General features: G+C 47.2%; 1 protein-coding gene across 8 annotated transcripts in view; it reads right to left on the bottom strand.

Annotated features, from left to right (window-relative positions):
- The window catches only part of PTPRS (protein tyrosine phosphatase receptor type S), a 156,061-nt gene that overhangs the window by 59,253 nt on the left and 74,769 nt on the right, over nt 1-22,039 (bottom strand). For all 8 annotated transcript variants that reach the window (XM_080566123.1, XM_080566126.1, XM_080566128.1 and 5 more), the window contains exons 3-6: nt 21,136-21,281; nt 20,036-20,177; nt 11,970-12,158; nt 2,160-2,270 (exon numbers count right to left, since the gene is read on the bottom strand). In XM_080566123.1, coding sequence (XP_080422249.1) covers nt 2,160-2,270; nt 11,970-12,158; nt 20,036-20,177; nt 21,136-21,281 — 588 coding nt within the window. The remainder of the gene's footprint in view (nt 1-2,159; nt 2,271-11,969; nt 12,159-20,035; nt 20,178-21,135; nt 21,282-22,039) is intronic.

Genomic DNA, 22,039 nt, shown 5'->3' with positions numbered 1-22,039 from the left:
CTGCCTTCCTAGCTTTCCCCCTCCCATCCAGCTAGGTCCCTTTTAAGAACAACCAAGCTCTGTAAAGAGGTCAGACCGTGAGCAATCCTAAGTCGGAATTAGCACCCGACGGGGATGCCAACTCCAGAAAGGAGTTCTCACTTCTTTACGTGCATCTGCTCTTTAAAGAAGGGGGAGCGGAGGCCGTGCCAGGCAGGGACCTGGCACCGAGGTGAGCCCCACGTGGAAATCCGCTCCCCCAGCCCGGCTCCCCCCAGCCCCGCGCCCGGCTCTGCTTGCACTAGCTCCACAACGGGACTGAATAAGGAAAAAGAAATAATTAGAAGAAGAAAAGAAAAAACCAAAACCAAAACATTTCCTTGCAATGTTAAAACTTACAACTCCTATCCCAGGTGCTCTATAGAGACAAGCATGTTATGGGAGAAACAAGTCAATTGGAAACACGGGAGTGTTCACGACTCTTTTAAAACAAAAAACGGGAAGAAAAATGTGCATGAACTTCCCCTCCCACCAAAGCAGATCCATTTCAGAACTTTGTTACCTTTCCACGATATTAACACACAAGAAACAAGGAATTAAACAGCATGAAAAACACCCAAACCACAGGCCGAGCTTGCTTACACGGCGTTTTCTGCACTCTCTGGGCCGGCAACTGCTGGCTTTGTTTGGTAGCCCGGCCTCGGGCACGCAGGGCTAGCTCCGACAGAAGGAGGGCTGGCTATCTATCCACCTGGAGCCGGCCCTTAGCCAGGTGGGGAGACAACTCGAGGGCTACAACCTTTGTCTCCAGGGTAGTTTCCGAGTGGCCAGAAAGGTAGAGGAGATTTGTAAATAAAAGAATAATGAAAAATCCCCACGTTTTTTCCTGTTTCTTTTTTTTTTTTTTAAATCTCAAAACATTCCAGCTAAACTGTCTGCGAAGGATTTAGCCCTGAATTAGTATCAGATCCAGATTTACTTTCCCAAAAGAAGAATTTCAGGGTCCAAGCGACAGGGCAAATTTCAAACGCAATTTTCCAGCTGGCCACAAAAGGCTATTTAAAAATTTAGCTTGGAAACATTAAATTATTAAAAGCCTTCTCTCCATGTGCATGTGATTTAGTGAGCGTGAGACACGAGAGAGAGAGAAAGAGAGAGAGAAAGGAGTGCACACAGGAGCATGGCTCTGCATTGACTGCAGAGTTAACGTGAGTGTAGGTGGGAGGCGCTTCCTCTGTCGATGGGATGGAAATGGGAACAGTTTACTGGGATGTAACTTTTCTTTTTTCCTCCCAATGGTATTTTTCTTTTTTTTTTTTTTTAAAAAAAGCGAGAAGGACCAGCCCTGCTCTCTCATTACCAAAAGGGTTTTGCTGTGGAAAGATATTAAACCAAAGCTACACACAAAATGTTACAGGTCAGAGAGATTAAAATAAGAGAACAAAGAAAGCAGAAAGGCAATTGCCTGCTGGGTGTGAGAACATCAAGGGGGCATTAGCAGAAGCCAATCCCCCTGTCATCTGTTCCCGGTGCTAAAAGGGCAAAGGAATCTGTCACTGACGGCAGAGATGTCTGCTGGCCATCTCCAGCTTTCTGAGAGTCTCTGCCCATGGCCAGTGTTCATGCCCGAGGAACCAGCGACAAATTACTGCTGGCAAAGGGAAAACCAGCTGGGACACGAGCAAGAAGTGAGAATGCACCCTCCTGTTGTGATCTGGGAAGATCCAGGGGAGAAACAGTTCTGTGGAGGGGGCTGAGAGGGTCCTCCCCTCCTCTCACACCCACACCAGCAGAACTGGAACCTTCCCACTTCCAGAGAGCGGGGATCCTTTGTGAGAAAGGGGACTACGGCCTCTCGGCAGCCAAAGCTGTTCATTCTTCTCTGGGCCCTGCAGACTGATGGCAGCAGATACTCGGGCACACTGTTTTGGGTCACGCTTGACTTCACTGAGGGTGACACAGCCTTGTACTGCTGCCCTGCAGCTCTGGCGTGCAATGGTGAGAAGTCAGGGTGCGCCAGGATCCCCCTGCAAGCTCAGTAGTGCACCGTAAGGATCCAACCAAGAACCACCGGTGCTTCCCCTGCGCTCAGGGACGGGCTCGAATCAAAGAGCTGGGAACAAAGGAAGGCCACGGGGAGGGAGATATTTGCCAGTGTTGTGAGCCGATGCGCTCCCTACCTCTCACGTAAAGATTAGCAGGTGAGGAGTAGCGCACTCCGGCGCTGTTGCTGGCGACGCATTCGTACTTCCCCTGGTCCGTCTCCTCGCTGCTTTCAATCTGCAGGCCACCTGCGAGGAGAGAAGACCGCAGCAAACACAATCATCACCACTTTGTTTTGTTTTAGGAGGGAGCAGTAGTGTCAACGTCTTGCTTTCTCCTTCCCTCGGGTGGATACCTACTGGAACGCTGCCTGGGGGTCTTGGCCTTGGGGATCTGGAACTAAGGAGCCCTGCCAACATCAGCTATTAGTGTTACGGCTGGACACAGAGCCACCAGGAAGAGAAAATCCAGTCCCCGCCTCTATACTAAGTGCCTCTCTCTGTACTGAAATAATGAGCAGAATTACCAACTTTTGTGACTTCTGCAATGCAGATGTCCTGCACCAGAACTCCTGAAATCAACTTCAATAATCCGTATTACTGTGATCCCCAGAAATCTGTCAGAGGGCAGTCAGCTTCCCATTACTCGATCTGAAGCAGTGACCATAAAGGTGAAAGGATTTGTCACCCACTGCCCAGGAACCCTGAAGAATTCTTACCAATGCTGGCTTTGTTTTGTACCTAAATACCTGATTCTGAGGAATCCCACAGGAGATAATAAAGTGAAAATCACGTTACTGCTAGTGAATATTTCCAAGAGAAAAAAAACTGTAAATACTGCACTGGATTTCCTGAATTGCATGTGCGGTTTACACAAACTGGGCCAAAAGGACGAAGCTTTTTCTTAAACCCGTACCTTATTGGAGTTCACAAGAATGTATTCAGAGCCATACTAAACACCCCTGTAAGCAGACATGCAGATATGCTGCATGTAAGTACATGGAAGAAAATTGTCTCGTTTACCTCAAAAGGCTTCGCTCCTGCAAAACTTGAGTTAAAATACATACTACATAAATAATTCAACAGGCTATCAAATGCTTTATGCATTATGAGTATTATGAGTACATGATTATACTACAGATATGGACAGACCTCGCATGTGCTAAGACTTTTAACTGCTATCCCTGGAAAAAAAAATCCCTAAATATAAAAACCAAACAATTCCAGTTCAGTGTAATATTATTGATAAAATCTTAAGCGAGAAAAGTTCAAATGATATCATTGTTGGTTACAGATACAGCCTCTTCAGGAAGGAAAACCAATGTGTTCGCACGAGGAGGACAAGGAGCTCGTGTTCCTCTGTGTGTGCATGGGTGAAAAAGGATGTTGCGTGGGAAGACGTGAGGCTGTGAAAGTATTTATGACAGGGATGGGGTGTGAAAGTGCAACTCCCACCAGGATCCACTGTGTCTGGTAGCTCCCAAAGGCAGGGCAGATAGAATTAAAACAAAAAACAACCCCCCCAGAAAAAAAACACTGAAGCAAACAAAAATTAATTTCAAAAGAATCTCTGGGTATTTCAGTATAACAAAAGGAGCTGGAAACCAAATGGTGTGAGGCTTCACATTGAGACATCAGCTGAGCATATTTCATACTGAATTAAAGCTCGAGCATGCTCTGTCATCTGAAAGCTCCACTTGGGTGGACAGCTGGACAGGGACTTCTTCTATAAATTTCTTTTATTTGGACAAATCTGTGAGTTGCTTCGACTGGTTCCAGACAAATCTTCTGCATCACTCATGAGCATTGCTCGTCTGAGTGTACGCAAGGGGAGACCAAGCCACACTCCAGAGCAGGAACAGGACACGAAGTGCGGGCAAGCAGCTACACCAGAGGAATGAGGACTCACCCCTTTCGTCTTGACCACTGCGGCTTTGCTGGTGAATGCAATGGTGGAAATTATACTGTAGAGAGTCCAGTGAGTTTTCAGCACTTGCCAGGAGCCAATAGAGATGATGTGTGAAAAAATAAATACCTCACCTACAGCACCTCCTACTGCTTTTACCAACAGAGAATTATGGACTTGGAAATGTGCCAGGGTAGATAAAGCCAAAGCAGGGTTTTCCAAGGTGCACGCACCCAATTCTTGCTGAATTTCAATGACAGCTTGAGGTCTAACATCTTTTTGGCTCCGTTAAAGAGACAGTGCAGAAACTACTTACCATGGGTATCTTTCCCAGAAAAACCTACAAGTAAGAGAGTGGAAAGGGGAAGATGGCTCTGAAGCCAAACACACGACTACACAGAGATAGGGAGTGCTGAAGATCTGCCTGAGCAAAGGACTGGAAAAGTTTCACCACAATCAATGGCTCAGGAGCGCTTTGCACCAATCAAAAGAAGGCCCTAAGTATTTACCAAGCTTTGATAGCATTTAATGCCCAAGATAAACTTCAGTCCTTTGCAGTCCTGGAGAGATTAGCTCTTAAAACTGCCATAAATCTGAGGCAGCACAGCCTGAGATGTCATTAGAATAACAGTATCAATATTACCAAGTGCACCCAGCAAACAGAAACAGACATTATAACCATATATAAAATAAAGACAGGTATAAAAAGAGAAATAAATATCCAGAGGTGAAGCAGGACAAGAGAACATAACAACAACAAGAATCTGGATTGAGCACAGGTCAATGAAACAGGAACTGAGTGGAGAGAAGTGTTTGGAGAGTGGGTGAGTGAGCGAGCTGGGGGTGTCTTACCTCGGATCGGTGTACCTTCTGCAAAGAAAACAAAGAAAAGAAGTGAAAAGACTGTAAAACCCCAAACACCTGGATTGCCTGTGGGAAAAGGACCTGAGTCAAGGAAGACAGTTCCCAGTAGGAAACTTCCTGTACTGTCTCATCGTGAATTGCAGGGACAGACTGAAGAGGGTTCGGGGTACTTAAGGTGGGGATGCCCTTTAAAAAGCAGTCCAATTCTGCTGGCTCTTTACAGAACCTCCTTGGCACTTGGCTTGAAAACTCTTCCGACTGGCTCCATTTTGTTGTTAAGAATGGAAAGAACACCTTCAAGCTCTCAGCTAACATTACTGTTTGCTTTATGATGAACCTGCACTTGTCTTCATCACCCTGGGGGGAAAGGGTCGGCATTATGATGATGTTAGCCAAGACAGGGAAAGGACATCCAGGTACCTTGCATCACATTTAGAGTTGCAGGTCTGATCCCAGCTCTGCCAGTGAATTCCCAGTTCCAAGCTTAAGCTTTTGGCACAGATGTGGGAGGAATTCAATGCATGTCCTTAGCAGGACCTTCAGTTATCCTTTAGCGGCTCTGCACAGCAGAGATTGAAGCCAGATGCTCTGCATTAAATAAGGTTGTGAAAGGGGTACCTCGTGCTACTGCTCTAGAAGCCTCCCTAATGCCAGTGCAGGAGAGGGGTTGGTTTTTTTTTTGCGAGAGAAGAGTCCTGCTATGCTTGCCTGTTGACTGCATCCCTTGGGTGATTTTTATTCAAACCCCCTCCAGTTGTCTTTAATGCCTGACATGAGTTTTCTGCCCTGGCAGGTCTCACAGATGAGAGGAGGTGACATTGTGGCTGGTGACCCCAGTCAGTGGTAAAATCACTGTCCCCCCGTTTGACCTCTCGAGGCTGAAACCATCTTCCTTTGAAAACCCGGCAGGTCCTTTTGCTCACAGCGGCATTCACACTTGTCACACAGCTAATTAAAAAAGGGGGGTTGATTGGTTGTTTTTTTTTTTTTTTACCCCAATCCTGAGAACAGGGCAGATTCCGCAATTCCAAATATTGCCTCTTACTAGGGAGAAATGCAAGGGCTTCTCTGTAACGGTAACAGCGCCGTCGTTCTGCAGCACCTCCCAGCCGAGGCTTGTACAGTGCGTTACATGACAAATGTCAGCCTACGCACTCTCCTCTCCCCTAGTGAGGTACAGCAGTATTATTTCCCTCACTTTGCACGTGGGAAAACCAAGGCAGAGGTGAAGCAACTTGCCCACGGTCACAGAGGGAAGTCTGTGGCAGAGGCAGGAACAGGAGCCAAAGCCTCCTGTGTCCATCTTCTGCCTTCACCACAACCCTTCCCTTCTCCTTCAGCCCTGCTCATCCTTGTGCTGCGGTTCAATCCTCCATTTTCAGGATAGAAGGTAAAAATACATAGGTATTGATTACAGTACACCTCTATTTTTCAAAGGAGAGGAGGGAAGAGAGGCGTTATAGTGTTAGGATATTAGATTCTAGTTATACTCAGCTTCTAGTTAAGAGGTTAGGTTATTTGATAGAAAAAGTTAGCGTCTAGTTAGGGTTAGGAACTAGCTAAGGTTAATAAAGCAGGCTGGTTAGCTATCAGGACAAAGGTTGGAAAGACAGCGTTTGAAAGAGAAAGAGGTGAGGGGAGCGTGTACTTGGGCAGATCTCCACACGGGAGACGGCAGGAAGGTTGTAAAAAGCGAGAGAGAGACAAAGCAGCAAAGGGTTATAGATCAACTCAGTGGAAATAAAAACAGCCTCCAATACATCCTTCTGTCTCAAAACTGGAGCGAAAATCTGCCATCTGTGGCACACATCTTGAACAAGGCTAATGAGGAGAGGGTAGAGGAGGGGAAGAGACCCCAGCATCACCCACTGCTATAAGGCTTCACGGCCTTGGCTAGGCCTGGCGATCCCTGCAAAGGCTCGCTATAATACAGGAGAAACACACTGGAGCTACAGAGGATACAATGGCAGCTGTTGCCTCCTTGTGTTAATGTGATTGTAGGTTACTTATTCCCTGCTCCCTCTAAGCATCGGCGTTGCCCCTGGAAATAGGCTGTCAGCAGCTCTTGGAGAGCAGGGTAAGCCAAGCAATGCCTCCTCGATGCTTCCAGTTCTAACCCTGGCGTATGGGACACGGAGGTGAGGAGCAAAACGTCTTTTACAAGATGGCCCACACCTGGGACAGAGGTGACAATTTGAACCAAAATGAGATCTGGTGACTTGCAAGGCGAGAACAGCAGTCTGAATGGCGGCAGGGACACAGATGGTAGATTTTCACTGCTGGAGTTTCACATCTAACCAGCTTCATATTCAATTTAGGGGGAGCAGGCTGGTGCTAGAGGAGGATCAGAAACACATTAATATATTCTGAATAATTCTGAGAGCTCCCGGAGGTTTGATTAGGACTGAGGGAGGCATCTGTGCTCAGGAGCTGGCTTGCCTGCTGTTGTTCTAACAGCTCGTGAGCAAATTCAGGAGGCTGACCACTGCCCAGGGCAGAGTAACAGCACTGGGTGTGCAGGAAAACTAAAAGAGGAAGAGTTCACATGAATGCTGGACCTTCCAAGTAGAAAGCTGGTTTTGCAAACTATTCATATTGCCTTCCACAACCGCCCACAAACAGGAAATCTGCTTGTTTAGGGCAAATGTTGGGGCTGCACGAGCCCAGATGGCCGGCCCAGTGTTAAACAGCAGAGGCAAAAGGCACCGGACCCCATACAGCACTTGCCTCTGGATTAGAAAGGGCCAGGATGGTGCCAGGCAGAACGCCCCATGCAGGTGTCCCCCAGTGCCAGAGAGGACGGGATCTGCTCTTCCACCATCCCTTCCTCTGACTCTTCCCACCCAGCAAGCTGCCTACGGATTCTCCAAGCCTCGAAAACAGGGAGAGGAGGAAAGTCACCATTGCCATGGCAATGACAGAAAACACATCCCCACCTTCTGTCAGGCCACGTGTGTGAACATGTGTGTGCTATGCTCCTCTCCTGAGGGCTGGAGAGAGCTTTCTATTCTAAACAAGCAAGCAATCATCAAGGGTCTTCTGCAATTTTAAAATGCCGGATCCTGGCTGACAGCTGCAATTGCTACAGCTTTAATAACAAAAGGGGACTTGGCACGAGGAGGAAATGTGACGTGAGCTCTGCAGACAGGCTCCTGGCTTCTCGAGGGACAGGGATGATGCGGAGGGGGGGCTTTTCCTTTGCTCAACTCATTCCAATAGCCAATGACCTGTGATTAACAGCTTCAATTTGACGATGCTGCACCCCCACCTCTCCCTTCTGAAAACGCCAATAACCCCGTTAGATGTGAAACTCCAGGACCTCCTGCAGGTGTGAACACAATTATCACAGTTCCAGGGTACAAGCTATTGTGTATTTGGGGAATTCCAGGACAACTGTTGCTAAGTTACAAAAAAAATCTATCCAATGTTAGGAGGTTCATATTTAGCTGTTATCTCTTTATACAGATATATTAATTAGGATGATTATTATTCTTTTTGTAGCCTGCAATACCCCTGCAGAAATTAATTAAGAGGGCACAAGATCCCTACTGAAAGAGTTAGTAGAAGAAATGCATAGCATGCCTCTCAAAAAGCTGTTACAAAGGAATTAGTTTAAAGGTAAGGGTTACAAATCTGGGTATTAGCAGGTTTGGGGTTTTTTGTTTAGCTTTTTTTTTTAATTGAACAAACTTACCAAAGGTCTCTGAGTGTAAAAAATAGTGAAAAAAGACAAAAAAGAAAAAATTAAGTTTGTTATAGCCAGTTATTTAGAAAGCAGAAGACAACACACAAGACACAAAAGGTTTTAGTGTTTCTATGATGTAAGAAGTCGGCTTCAGGCTGTCTCCCATTTCCCCCCTAGGTGGCACGGCTGAGCAAAGGACATTGGCTTCTACTCAAAATATCCCGAGATTGCTTGTGTCAGTGCTAAGCAGAAATATCCATTTGTTGTCCACCATCGAGACCACTTAAACTCTTAGATAACCTGGGTTTCTAAGGTTGAGATGTTCATGTAAGTCTAAGGAAAATGGGAGGCTAGACAGAGTTTTTTCTCATTCTTGTTTGATTGACAATTAAACTTTTTGTGCAGCCAAAACCCTCAAATATTAAAAGGCTTCCAGCTGCTTGGAAAGAGTATCTGGAGACAGAGAGAAAAAGGAATGTGGATAGAGAAAAAAGGCACTATGGTTAATGACATCACCTGTTTCTCAGTTATACTGAAGACCCTTGACACAAATGGGTCCACAGGATGATGTAAATATAATGACCATGCTCTCAGAGGTCCATTTATATTGCCAGAGAAACATTTAGTTGTTTTAATATAAATGAGAACTAACTCTGGACATGGACACCCAATTTTGCGGAGCTCTGTGTGTGACATTTCACTTGTACATTTAATGAGCTAATTTGCATGTTTGCCACTAACTCATACATCAATATAAGTTCAGTTATTAACGCCCTCCCTGGTTCTTAGCAGCCTCTGTAATAAAGCAGCATGGATGCTGTCCTGATGGCTTCCTCTCCAGGGCAGAACCTGGGGGACTGTCCTGTCCTGCTGCTCGGTCGCCTGCCCCCGAACCGCTCCCTGTCAGGGAGCACGGCGCAGCCAAGCCTTCAGAGCCGACACCGTTGCTGGTTTCTACACTAAGTCTGCTAGCGCAAAGCGCCGAGGCTGTGATTTAGTACCAGGGGCACTCCTCCTCCCTGCACTCCTATTCACACAGGGCTCGTCAACCACCCGTTAGTCGGCTCTAATTGTTAATCTCCAAGAAGCCGGGCTGGAGTCATCCTGGTGACCTGTATGTGAAAGACACTGAAGCTCATTAGCAGTGTCCTGAAGCATCCAATACCCTAACGTGTGCTAGCACTACACTTCTGGAAGCAAAGTTTGCTTTCTGTAAAGGTAAATGCATTACATTAAGTTCTGACATTAGCAGCGTCACCACACAGGCATCGCCTTGCACGTCACACCCGCGTTACAAACACACACTTCAATCTCCTTTCCCTCGGTCTTAAAAAACTGCTTTCCACTGACAAAAATGCTAACGAAGTATGGATGACCTTAATGTTAATGTTTTCCACTTTCATTGGCCTTTGCATCATAGAACACGCAGGTTTTGAAAGGCCATAAAAGTAGATGAGATAGGAGGAGAAATCAGAAGTCCTGAATTTCAGCCCTCTGCCGTGACCAGGAGTCTGTGCACTCCCTTTCACAGAAGCAACAGGTTTTTGCCCCGAAGGACAACAGGGATGCTTCAGGCTTTCACCAGTTTACTAATTCAGAGAAACTGTAAATAAGATTAATTCTCAGCAGGTATATTCAGATTTATCAGAAAGGTCAAGGGTTCACTCTGAGGCTAACCAATTCACTGGAAAAAAAATGCAGCACTCAGGTGGCTTTAAGGAAAACATCAGATCAAATCCAGTTAAGGAATATAAAGGCATTCTAGCAAGATGATAAATGTATTAAAAATAATCTGCCTGTGCATTACTCACACTTCAGATCACGGTCACAGAGCATGATATAATTCTAGTTTACCTCTCATTATTTATGCCGAGTGATTTTTTTTATTTGCATTTGACTCAGCTGTTACAATAAAACAGGGAGGTCAATCTCATCTGTGTTTGTGGGACTCAACAATCCATTCTAATTCTAACAAAGCAGCTTAAGTATCTGCTTGTAAGTTTGCTTCACTGAATAAAGAAGCAGGTGTATAAAAGCTACGCTGAACTGGAAATAAACTGAGCCTTTACCACCGGTGGCCCACAGAACTAAAAATCTTTATATAGATTCTTTGCTAAACAGGTCTAGAGACAGACCAGGCGGTTAAGTCCTCTGATGTTCAGATCCAGCACTACCCTACTCAGAACTGGATTTCTTTGGAGCCAGCAGAGATCTGGGCAGAACTATTTGGCTACCACTCGACCGGCTGACTTGCAAAATGTCTAACTCGAACAGAGCAATACCAGTTGCTTCTCTGAAGCCTCTGTTCTCCCTTTGCCTACGACAGTGACATTCCTTTGCCTCCAAAAAAAACAACAAAACAATCAAAAAAACCCGTGCAAGTGCTCTCTCTCTCTTGGCCAAAGGAACGTTCTGAGTAGCGGAAGCGATGCTAGGACTTGCTAGGTCCAACCACATAGGCACGTTTTCTTTAGGCTGGGTTAAAGCAGTCAGTCCAAGAAGTACTTGAAAAGGATTATGGCTTGGGTTCGTTTTTGTCAAAAAGCAAAACTTCCACAGCTTGTTTCATATTTGCATATTTTCAGAGAGATACTTTTTTTTTTTTAATTTGAGAAATGAAAGTGTTTTACCAGTAGCATTCAAAAATAAATACACCTGTGCCCTCCTCACATGCACACACACATTCACACTGTGAACTAGGATATTTAACAAGTACACAAACAGCTCCTGGAAGATGAATATTAAGAGATGCCACATTGACACACACAAAAAGCAACAAACATAAAACAAACAAAAGAGACAGATGGACAAGCAGATGGGGAAAGACAGAGAACTGACAAGAGCCACGGAGCTGGGGTACATCTGCTCATGGAGATCCACTCCATGGGCACTGCCACTGAGCACCAAGGGGTCACTCAAGAATGCTCACAACTGCTCTCCAGCAATGACTGCAGGGACTTGATGCCAGAGAGATCCTGCAAGAGCTGCTCTTCGACACCAGCTCGACAGGCTCAATTTACACCAACAGGGTCATACTTCGACGGTAAGAGGCTGCCTCAGCTGTGGACCCTGCACCAGGTATGTGTGGCCTACAACGCTGTCTGCTGTAGAGGTTCTTTTTCCTCCTTACCCAGGTCTTGGGCTGAGGAGGAAACACTCAGCTCCTATCCAGTCCCCAATTCCCCCTGAGCTTGAACAGCATCATTAGGAGGCAAGTGGACTGGTTACACTCCTGCACAAGAACCAGCTTCCCTGCTGTGATTTCCTTTATGCCAACTACACAGCAGAGAAGGGCAGGAAGATGGGATGGAGGGAAAAACACTCCAAACACTCCCTGGGTAAGAACAGTCCTAGAAGTGAAGAAAAGCTAATGCCCCAATCCACACCAGTGGGCCCATGTCTGCAGGTCCCCCCTCTGTTCCAGGAACCTCTGAGCATTCTCTTCACAGCTGTATCTAGGTCTTGATCCTCCAGCCTCGCACGGAGACCTTACCTGATCTCAGCTGTTTTATTCTCCCATTGCTTGCGCTGGGGTCGACGGGCAGGAAATCTTTAAACCAAGTGATCTCGGGGTCTGGGTTCCCGCTGGCCGCACAGAGCATTGTGGCTGTTCGCGTCCGCTCCACCACTTTCAGCTGGGGCCCCATATCGATGTTTGGGAACCCGGGAGGTAACTGGTCCTCTGGTGGGAGAGAGCAACAGAAGAGTGGTTACACACACAGCCGGGCCAAGGCAGCTGAAGGAGCTGTTAGTGGAATGCGCTGAGAAAACCACCAGGCAGACGAGCTGCCCAATACCCTGGGCAACGCAACTTAAAAGAAGGCTACTGCAAATGGTCCATGGATAACTCGTGGAAACACATTATGCAGTAAAACTCCCTCACTTGTCCATTACGTTTGACTATCCTAACGTCCCACAAGAAAATTTTACAGTTATCTACAATGAATTACTCAAAAAAGCTTTGGGGCATGGCTTCAGTCACCCCAAAGTTTCTCCGGGTCTCGCACCGAGTCCCTCTGCCAGGCAGGTGACGTGCATTTTTTGGTTTTACAGCAGAGGCTGTGCACACACGTGGCAAAGATCCCCGTACTGCAGAGCACGGCACACGCACTCACATCAGAAAGGAGCGATTCCTCTTCCCCCGCCAAACCCCACAACACAAAACACGCTGCACCAGAGGAATAATGAAAGTGACTATGCGAAAAGGAATGTCAAAGGCGCAGTGGAAACCAGGAGGGAAAGGAGAGGAAAATATCATCCAGCTGCAGGCACCAGAGGGGACACACACACGACAGTCAGCCAGGCGCTGGCAGACAGGGTGTGATTTCCAGATTTATTAGGCAGAGTGCTGCTGCCCTAGAAGAAGAGGGATGTGGCACCAGCACCTAGAAGACAGGCTCAAGAGAGCTTCCTGCTTCCTCTGCCTTGCCTTTGCCTTCACTAATGAGGGCGAGGAGGGCAATCCTAACTGATGTTGACTAATTTGTGATAACTAATACAAAACCCCAGTGCGTCCCCCATAATCTTTGGCGTGACCTCCTACATCACGTGGAAGAGACCTGGCCTGCGCTGGCTGCTACAGCTCAGGAACATGACATTTTTTTCCTACAGCAAATCTGTCTTTGAGGGAGGATGTGGGCACCAGGCAGAGAGTTTATGGGGATTCTCTGTCATTACAAATGAGGCGCGTTAAGGAATCACAGCCTGGGGATACTATAGCATCGAATCCATCCCAAAAGCAGCTGAGGTAACAGAAAGGAAATAACATATAAAGCGTTTGGGCTTTAAAAAGGTGGGGTTTTAAAAAAAGCAACAGAAGGTACCACCAGCCCCCCATTGAAACCAATGGGAGCTCTTGTGATGGCAGCAGAGATGGGATGGAAACCCCGTCCCGACGCTCAGGCTGGGAATCCTCCCTGCCGACTGCAAACACGAGAGCTCATTTCCTGCTCCTGGCACACTGCACGTCAGAAGCGATGGAGCCAAACTACCTATGGCTGAGCCCAGAGACAGCGGAACGAAAGAGAAACCCGGTGGCCTCGCTATGGTGGGTGTCTTTTCGTGTAGCAGCAAAGCAGAATTGCCAGATCCCAGTACTGGTGTACACACGCTCTGAACACACGGGGCACGGGTCAGCGTTACGCCACTGCCGTGCCTCTCACTCAGCTTCTGGAAAGCTACGAAGATCACAAAGGCAGAGCCAAAGGTTTGTGTGGTGCTCTGATACCCCAGGCCACGAAATTCTTGTCTAATACCATTATTAGCACTGCACAGCTACTGCGGAGGAGAAAAGGGTTCTAAATGCCTCAATTGTGTGTTTAAAACTGGGCATTGTTTCCTTCTTCTGACCATTGCTATGAGAGCTATAAAGCATCTATTATGAGTCACTGGAGAGTGAAATGTACTAACCACACCTCTCCTCATATATCAAAGGAATCTGACCACAAACAGCAACACGTACCGGCTTATAACTGCTGAAGTAACACAGATTTCCTAGTATGGCCAAACTTACAGCTGTATAAAGGGGCAGTCATTTCAGTGCCTCTGTAAACGCCTCTAAACCGGGGTATCGCATTTGAAATAAAGACACAAATGTCTTTAACAAGGGACTGAAGCAAAGCTTTGAGATCTCGGTTCACCAGGCTGTGCTTGGGCATCGCAGGAGTCTCCAGCGCCTGCTCCTGCAGATCCTGCGTGCTGCAAAACCCCAGCCCCCACCGGAGTGAGCTCAGGACAGAAGGGCCCTGGGAATTGCTTTGCCTTTGCACAGCTTTCAGCCAGGCTTTTAACGTCTTCTCTTCCCTTCTCCTATTTAACCAGGCGGTGGTGTGTTGTTAAGGAGCCGGGGAGCTGCTGCCGCATTGGCTGCAGATGACATCATTATTGATTACTGCTTTTATCCTGCTCCCTGGTGATGCTCCTCCACCTGGCTCAGACCCGTGCCCGTTAATTTCACGAGCCAATTAATCCACAGAGAGGACAGCCCTCCTGACTGGCAGGGTGTGCGTGTTCGTGTGTGTGCACGTGTGTGTGTGTATGTGCACGCGTGTTGGGGGCAGGCTCGCTACAACCGTTATTACCGAGTGTTTCTAATTAAACAAAAATGTTAATCTTGCAGCACATTGTGCAGAATTCCTCTGAGTTTAATTAAAACAACTGCGACTAGAGGCGTGATCAGATTTGAGGATCAGATCAGCAGAGGAAGCATCTCTGAACATCGCATATTGCACTGATTCAAGGGCTCAGATTTCCTTCCTGCCAGGAAAGTGAAGCTGGCTTCATCCCCTAACAATTGGATTCCCTGTAATAATGCAATTACAGTCTCAACTCAATCCCCACAAGACATGCACACACATGCCCTGCCACCCTCCCCCTCAATCCCCAAACACTAGCCCAAACCTGTTAACAAATAAATAAATAAGAAATGGTTCGGGTCGTGAATTCTCTTTCAAAAAGCAGCCCAGGAAACTGGCTAGAACAAAAGAAGCAAGATGCGAGCTGAAGATGCTTTGAGGGCACATCTGGCCTGCTGCTGCAGATCATGCTGGCTTACGCAGGCAAATGTTTTCACGTGCTGCACTTACCGTATTGCCAGAGCCTCCAAAACACCTTGTTCGTACCTGCTCTTAGCCTGAGAAGCGTAAGGGCCTCCCTTAAGGAAAAGCAGATAAATTACCTCAAGGCCACTGAACAAAGAGTGAGAAAGAGTAAGGGAGGAGAGATGGAGGGAGGCAGGGAGAGGAGAGCACTTCAGCACTCATTTATAATAAATCCTGCTGGAGGACACACGTGCTGACACACACATGTTCGTACAGATAAAGCAAAGGTCGCCAGCTACAGCAAAAGGAGACATCGGTACCTGGCACCTCTTTGTCACTCTAGAAGGCGGCACCTCTGTGTTTAGATAATTAGCTGTGCTGGAAATGTGGATGATGAAGAACGATAAGGCGGGTCTTGCTGCTGCTCTTTTTCCCGCAGGTTGTGCAGAGTTGTTTAATAATTTAGAAGAGAATGAGGGTGTGAGCATGTACAGACGCGCTACGTACTGAATGCAGAAAGGCACGGTGAGGATGTTGATGAAGAGAAGAGGAGGAGGAATTTTTTGACTCGACTACTCTCACTTCAAGCTGGAAGAGCCAAAAACGCAGAGATGAAGCAGCTGGAGTGGCACTAATTTGAAGCAGAATCAGGATCAAACTCCAGTACTCCTAAGCCTTATTCCTGTTTTTTTCATTAAGTTAATGAGCACCTTACAGCTACCGCCCTCCCCAGCAGGTATCCCTGCATCGTGCATTTTGTAAAATTACATCAACAAGTTCTTGCCATCAATATGTATGTCCCCGTGCCTTAGACAACTGCTATTACACAGCTAAAGACGATTTTAATACATGCCAGGATATATAATACATGCTTTGTTTGTTGATTCCATGTATTATGATTGAGAGTTTTGCTATGAAAATAGCTAAATAGCCTAACAATGTTATTAAATATTTGCTGGTCTATAGAGACTTCGATATGCATGTTGGCTCCTGTAGCAGTGCAGGTAATTCATTGCCTTCCCTACAACGTGCCCCTACGTACACTCCTTATAAAGGCATCTGAGTTAAAATTGGTCTGACATTATTCATAAAGTACAGGACTAATCTGCTCGCTACTTGGCCTTATCTTCAGGTCATTACAAGAACAGAAAAACAAGTCAAATTTGAAGCAAGTCTGCCAAGAGCTTTTCAAGTGGCAAGGTAACATTTCAGAGAGGCCAGCTTCTCCTTAAGACGTGCTCCCGTGGGACTCGCTGCTTTCTGCTGAGCATCTCCAACTGATTTTTGTTTATTTTTGCTGATAAAAAGCCAGCAATTACAAAAAGCAACAACCCAGCAGAGTCTTGCTAGAACGTTACACAAGCCCATACCAGATGTCCTCTCTGAGTAGGAAATGTGTGAGGAACATTTCAGGCCAGGATTGTTAGAGAAATGAACACTTCATAAAAAAGCAACAGGGAATCACTCGAAAAAGTTCTGAATGTCCATCCCCAGCAGCCTGCATCATATACCGGTAATAACGACCACAGCCCTTACATGTCTAATAGCCAGTTTTCCTCAATTTTCCAGAGTGCAGTAATCCTCAGGAACAGATAGGATCGGCCACTACGCAGCGAGCTATCAGGGCACAGTAAATTTTCTTCCGTTGCGTTTATCTGGACCAAGCACTGGTTTTTATGGGATCAGTGTACAATTCATGTTGCATTTACTAACAGCTCACAAAGGGTAACCCCCGTGGAACTCTATCAGCTTCAACAAAGCAAAGAGCCAAGCCCTGCCCGGCCCCTGCTCCAAACCCAGCCTGCTGCCTCCCAGCAGCAGAGGCAGTGCAGGCAGAGGGTTGCAGCAAGGCTCCCCCGTGCTCGCAGCCCGGTCAGCTGCTGCCAGCACAGGACAGTCCCCTGCAGCACGAGAATCTGCCTCAGGCCACTAGGAAGGAGGGAAACCATAATCTCTACATAGGAAGCAATAATAATAATAATAAAAAGTAAATTACGTCAATCTTTCCTGGGAGTGTGGAGCTTAGAGGAACAATACCACCTGGGAGCTGGGGTGCCTGTGCCAACCAGCTTCCTTTCTGCTAAGTTATTACGAAAAACGACAGCAGCTGGAGTCAACAATAACTGGACAATGCTTCCCCAAACCACTTTCTTTCCTCTTCTTTGGGCTCTGCAGGAACCAGGCTTGCAGGCGCTGTGTCCAGCCAGCTGGGGGAAGCGCAGCGAGTCTCCACAGCCCTATCAAAACTCAGATCCCTTGAGAACCAGAACAGGATGGACAAAGAAGCCAGCAGAGCTGGTGCTAAGAGACTGCGAGTTGAACGGTGTCCATCACAAGCTCTGCTTCCCAGAAGCTCCCAAAGGTTTTCCTCTCCTGCAGCTTCCTGTTTTTAAGTGAATGCACGTGGATTTCTACCAGGGTCCGATCCAGGAGCAGTCCTGTGGATAACCGGAGAGGGGTTTACTCCCAGTCCCTTCAGCAGCTGCATCTAGGAGGGAAGAATGTATTTTTTTCCCTTCTGTTCATCAGACTGTTTGCACCGGCGTTAAGGAAATCCCGTAACTGTTCATACATGCGTACTACATGAAGGTACACACACGTCTTTCTGATTATAACAGCACAGCCACAGGCTGCAGAATTAGACCAAACCCCGTTCTGCAGGGTTTGTAACAGCTGGGGCCCAGGTTTCCGTACTCCAAAACATGTCAAGGTGGCAGCTTCTGCAAATGACAGCTCACATTCATCTCCAAGCTGTGCAGCAGCCCCCATCTTTATGCTAAGCATTAGCTCTGAAAGTGAGAGAAGACAGAAAAGAGGAGGAGGCATTGCAAGGAAAGATGGAGAAAAGACAAACAGGAGAGTGGGTGAATGCAGGAGCAGGGAGGAAAAAGAGAGGAAGAGATGCCAACGTACTAAATTGTTATTGTGGAGATCAGTGGACTTGTGCTCAGTCCTTTTAACTTTCCCAGAACTTAAAAAAGAGCATAAAGAGGAGAAAATACGTGCTATGTGAAAGCCAAGGAAAGATTAAGGACGGAATAACTCCAGTGGAGGAGGGGAGGGGAGGGTATTCTACAAAAACTGCTTCCTTGATGCTCTCCAACAAACTTGCTGGCCCAGCCTGCAGGTACTTACTGCTCCCCAGGTATCCCGAGCTGGGGGCCCCAGCTGCTCGTGCGCGGTCAGCTAACAAAGCTACCCAACACGGTCCTGTCAGGCAAACAGAGAAGCAGTGCTCGTGAAAGCACCACCGCCCAGGAGCAAAGCACACGGTAATAATGTTCTGGTGGGATCAGCAAAGAGAGTAATTAGGCAGGCAGCGGGGAGATGCAGCTCCTGTTCTGTCATCTGTCTCTCTAGCTGACACGTGTGTGATGCTGGTACCGGAAGGAAGAGCTGCAAAAAGACATGTACAGAGAAGCGCTGTCCCCAGGGACAGCCACTGAGCTCGGCTCGTCGTTTCCCATACGCTGCAGCTTTCTTGTGGTAGAGCGTGCCTGAAAAATGATGTGAGATCCAGAGGGTTTGTGAGAGCAGGAGCTGGAGGAACACTTTCTCTCTTGCCACCGCTCACAGCTACATTGTAGGGGTAGGGATTTTGCATGTGATCACAGGGGCACCTCTCCCAACCCATCACAGCTCCAGAGAATACACGGGAATAAGTGTGAAGAACGAGGCGCCCAGCTCGACACGCTCTTGTCACAGAGCGCTGTTCCAGCCTCCTGACAGCTACAGCCCACCACACGCAGCTAACAGAAGGTTAAATGCCACGCCAGGCAGAGGAGCAGCACAACGACTGAAGTGCACCTACACAAATCTGTCAGGCATGACTGGACCACGGGCCCGCATGCTCAAAGGAAGGCAGCATCCTGACAACACCGAGCCTGCCAGGTGGGCAGCAGAAGGGATATTCCTGCTACGAAGGGACACAAAGGGTTTTGCCACGTGCCCTTTACGTCTGGTCTTCAGTTGTTGCTGTACGTCGGGGATTTGCACACAAATTCAGCCCTGCACTATTAGGGATGTGCTCGCTCTCTTTTCAAACAAAAGGACTCCAGATGCTCTCGAGAACACTGAAACTGCTGAAGAAAAGGCAACTGGCATTCAGTCAGAGCCACCACTTGCTCTTAGGAGGACCACACAATGCCTGGAGCACCTCAAACTGGAGTCAGCGATGCTAACTGCAGAAGTGACTGTTCTTACAAGTGTCCCCATCCAAAAGCCTGCAGCTTTTCTACACCACCTCCTGTTGATGGCTCCATCCACAGCCAGCGCTCCCAAGCTAAGTCCCCATCAGGAGCTCTCAGGCAGTGACCCACCACCCCCCGCCAGGCTTTTCTGCCAGGATCACCTGCATTGCCCTGTGGTTTGAATGGAGATCACCATCCATCTTTCCTCCTGAAGTGGGTCAGTTTTAGCAAGCAGCCTAGTTTAGCGTTTCACAAAGCAATTTTACAGATCTCCAGGGTAATAACAGAAAACATCCAGAGGCATCCACAGCAACAGCATATTGTTCCCTCCCCCACATCAAGTTCAGAGAGCATATTTCTAACAGATGACATGAAGGAGGCATCCATGTAAACATCCTCTAGAGCGGGGACAAGTGGAAAAAAAAAGAACAAAATGGAGAGGGGAACTGTGTTCTCAGAGAGTGCACAGAGCAAAGGATCTCTGGTGCTGCTTGTAAACCTGGGGAGGAAATTTTTATCGGAGGCGAGGGAAGATCATAGCATCATAGGGTAATTCAGGTTGGAAGGAACCTCAGCTCATCTTCCAGTCAAACCTCCGGAATGGTCTGGTTTTAGCAAGCAGTCTAGCTTTGTTTCTTACGTTGCAATTTCATGACTCTCTGAGATAAAAGAGCAAACAGATCTGACAAGTCCAACAAATCAAAAAGGAAGGACTTTGTCCTTTGGCCGTGTGCTTTGTGACAGTTCCCACTCATCTGAAGGAAGGGAGAAGCTCAAGGGGGCCTTCTCCCCCATGATGCTGACACAGGGCAGGCAGGCACGATCTTTACCTCGGAGGACGGTGAGCTTGGCATGGACGGTAACCTCCCCGTGAGGGTTCTGAGCAACACACTCGTAAATGTTCTCATCCCGGGGAGTCCGGAGTGGCTGGATCCTCAAAACAGCACCTGCACTTTCATCAAATTCAATTGTCTGGAGGATAAAGGAAAAGAGAGACAGTAAGCATCCCTGGGTTGTAAGTAGGAGGTTCGTTCCTGCTCCTAAAGGAGGCACCAGCCCATGTCCAAACACAGACACTCAAAAACACACTTCAGCTGTCCTGCAACTCCCTGCACATGGCCAGCATAGGCAGTTTCTCTCTCCACTGACCTCAAGTTGGCAGAGAACTGTTCCACATCAAACCCCATCCCTGACCACTTACCCAAAAAAACTGATACATACATCTCAAACGCTCTGAAATAATGAGCTGTGGTGAGTGTGTGCACGGGGTGGGTGTTCAGCGTACAACTGTGATTAAGCACAGGGAAACTGACCAAGTGAAAACAAAATAAAAATGAATCCCCACCTCCTTCCTCCATCTGCATGGGCAACTAACGCCACAAAGCTCTTCTCAGCACACAGCTGCCTGGCAGGACAGAGTCCCACAGCGAATTCCACAGGATGACCTCCTAGTTCTTGTTCCTCCACTCTCATTTCTATCTAAACAATACCAATTGCTTGGGTCTGGCTGCCAGCAACTGTAATGTTTACTCCAGGCTGTCCCAGGGTTAAAATAATGAGTCATGGATGGGTACGAAAGGTACATTTACAGAGATGCACTACCACCAGCTTAGCTGGAGTTTCCTAGGGAGGGAAGAAGGCAGCTTTATATTGTATCTGAGGACGGGGAAGGAAAAAAAACAACCAACAAAACAACAGAAAAAACTCCAATAACGTAAGTAAGCCAAGCTCTCTCTTGCTCTGGAACAATCCCAGCTGTTGACATGGCCAAAAACTTGCATTTCACTCTTTCTGCTGTTAAAACTCCTCCCATTCCAAACCTCCCTCTATTACTGGGTCTTAGAATGGCCACGAAAGAGCACTAGCTGCTTTGTGTCAGTCTCTCTCTCTTTATACATGCACAGACACTGATTTGAAGGACGTCTCTTACCTCAAACCTCTGAGAGTTCACTTTCTTCCCTTTCTTGTTCCAGGTGACCCGTGGCTTTGGGTCTCCAGTTGCTTGGCATACGAAGGAGGCCACCCCTCCTGACACACCAATTTGGTCCACGGGTTTTTTAATGAACACAGGGGGACCTTTAAGGAAAAAATAAACAAAAACAAAAACGAAATATAATCATTGTCATGAGGACAGACAAACTCTAATAAACACTGTTTGTAATTAATAGTAGCATTATCACTGCTATTCTCTAATGATCTCGGATGAAATTAAACCTCTTCACCTTTTGGGAACAAGTAGCCTTTGCCTCTCTTTTACATCACAAAATGATTAAGGGCCTGATCCTACAGAGAGATTCCAGGGGGATGATTTTGCAAAGCCTCTTATTTCTGAAGAGTGGACTTTTAAACTGTTTTGCCCAGGGAAAGCTGACTGTGTAAAGCCCATCTAAGAATCACCACCAAAAGCTGGTAGAACTGAAACAGTATCTAGAAACACTGAATTGCACTCCCCAGATCCCAGCAGATGAACAAGTCACCACAGAATGGGGTGGATTTATAGGAACATGGGCAAGGCAGGGGGAAAGTGTGAGTAAAGGACCACGAAACACATGGAACAGGAAATGTGGTACAAAGAGATCTCGAGGATGATGGTGTGAAAGAGACTGATGCCAGTGGCCCTGGGATGTGAAACGCCCTTGGCTTGTAGCACCTCTGTTTTCATCCTCAAATGTTCTCCCTCTCCCTCACCAGTACATTTACACGGTAACAGGCACACCAGCCTTTGGAACAGGCAAGTTGATAGGATACAGCACAAGAAACGAAAGTTACTATCACTTCAAAATAATCCAGTTGTCAAGACAAGAGCACGGCAGCCAAGTCTGCAGTCTGCTCCT

The sequence above is a fragment of the Anser brachyrhynchus genome (genome assembly GCF_964034855.1).
Source record: "Anser brachyrhynchus genome assembly, chromosome: 23".
In the NCBI taxonomy this organism is placed as follows: domain Eukaryota; kingdom Metazoa; phylum Chordata; class Aves; order Anseriformes; family Anatidae; genus Anser; species Anser brachyrhynchus.
The sequence above is the reverse complement of the archived record's forward strand: the minus strand, read 5'-3'. Positions and strand labels throughout refer to the sequence as shown.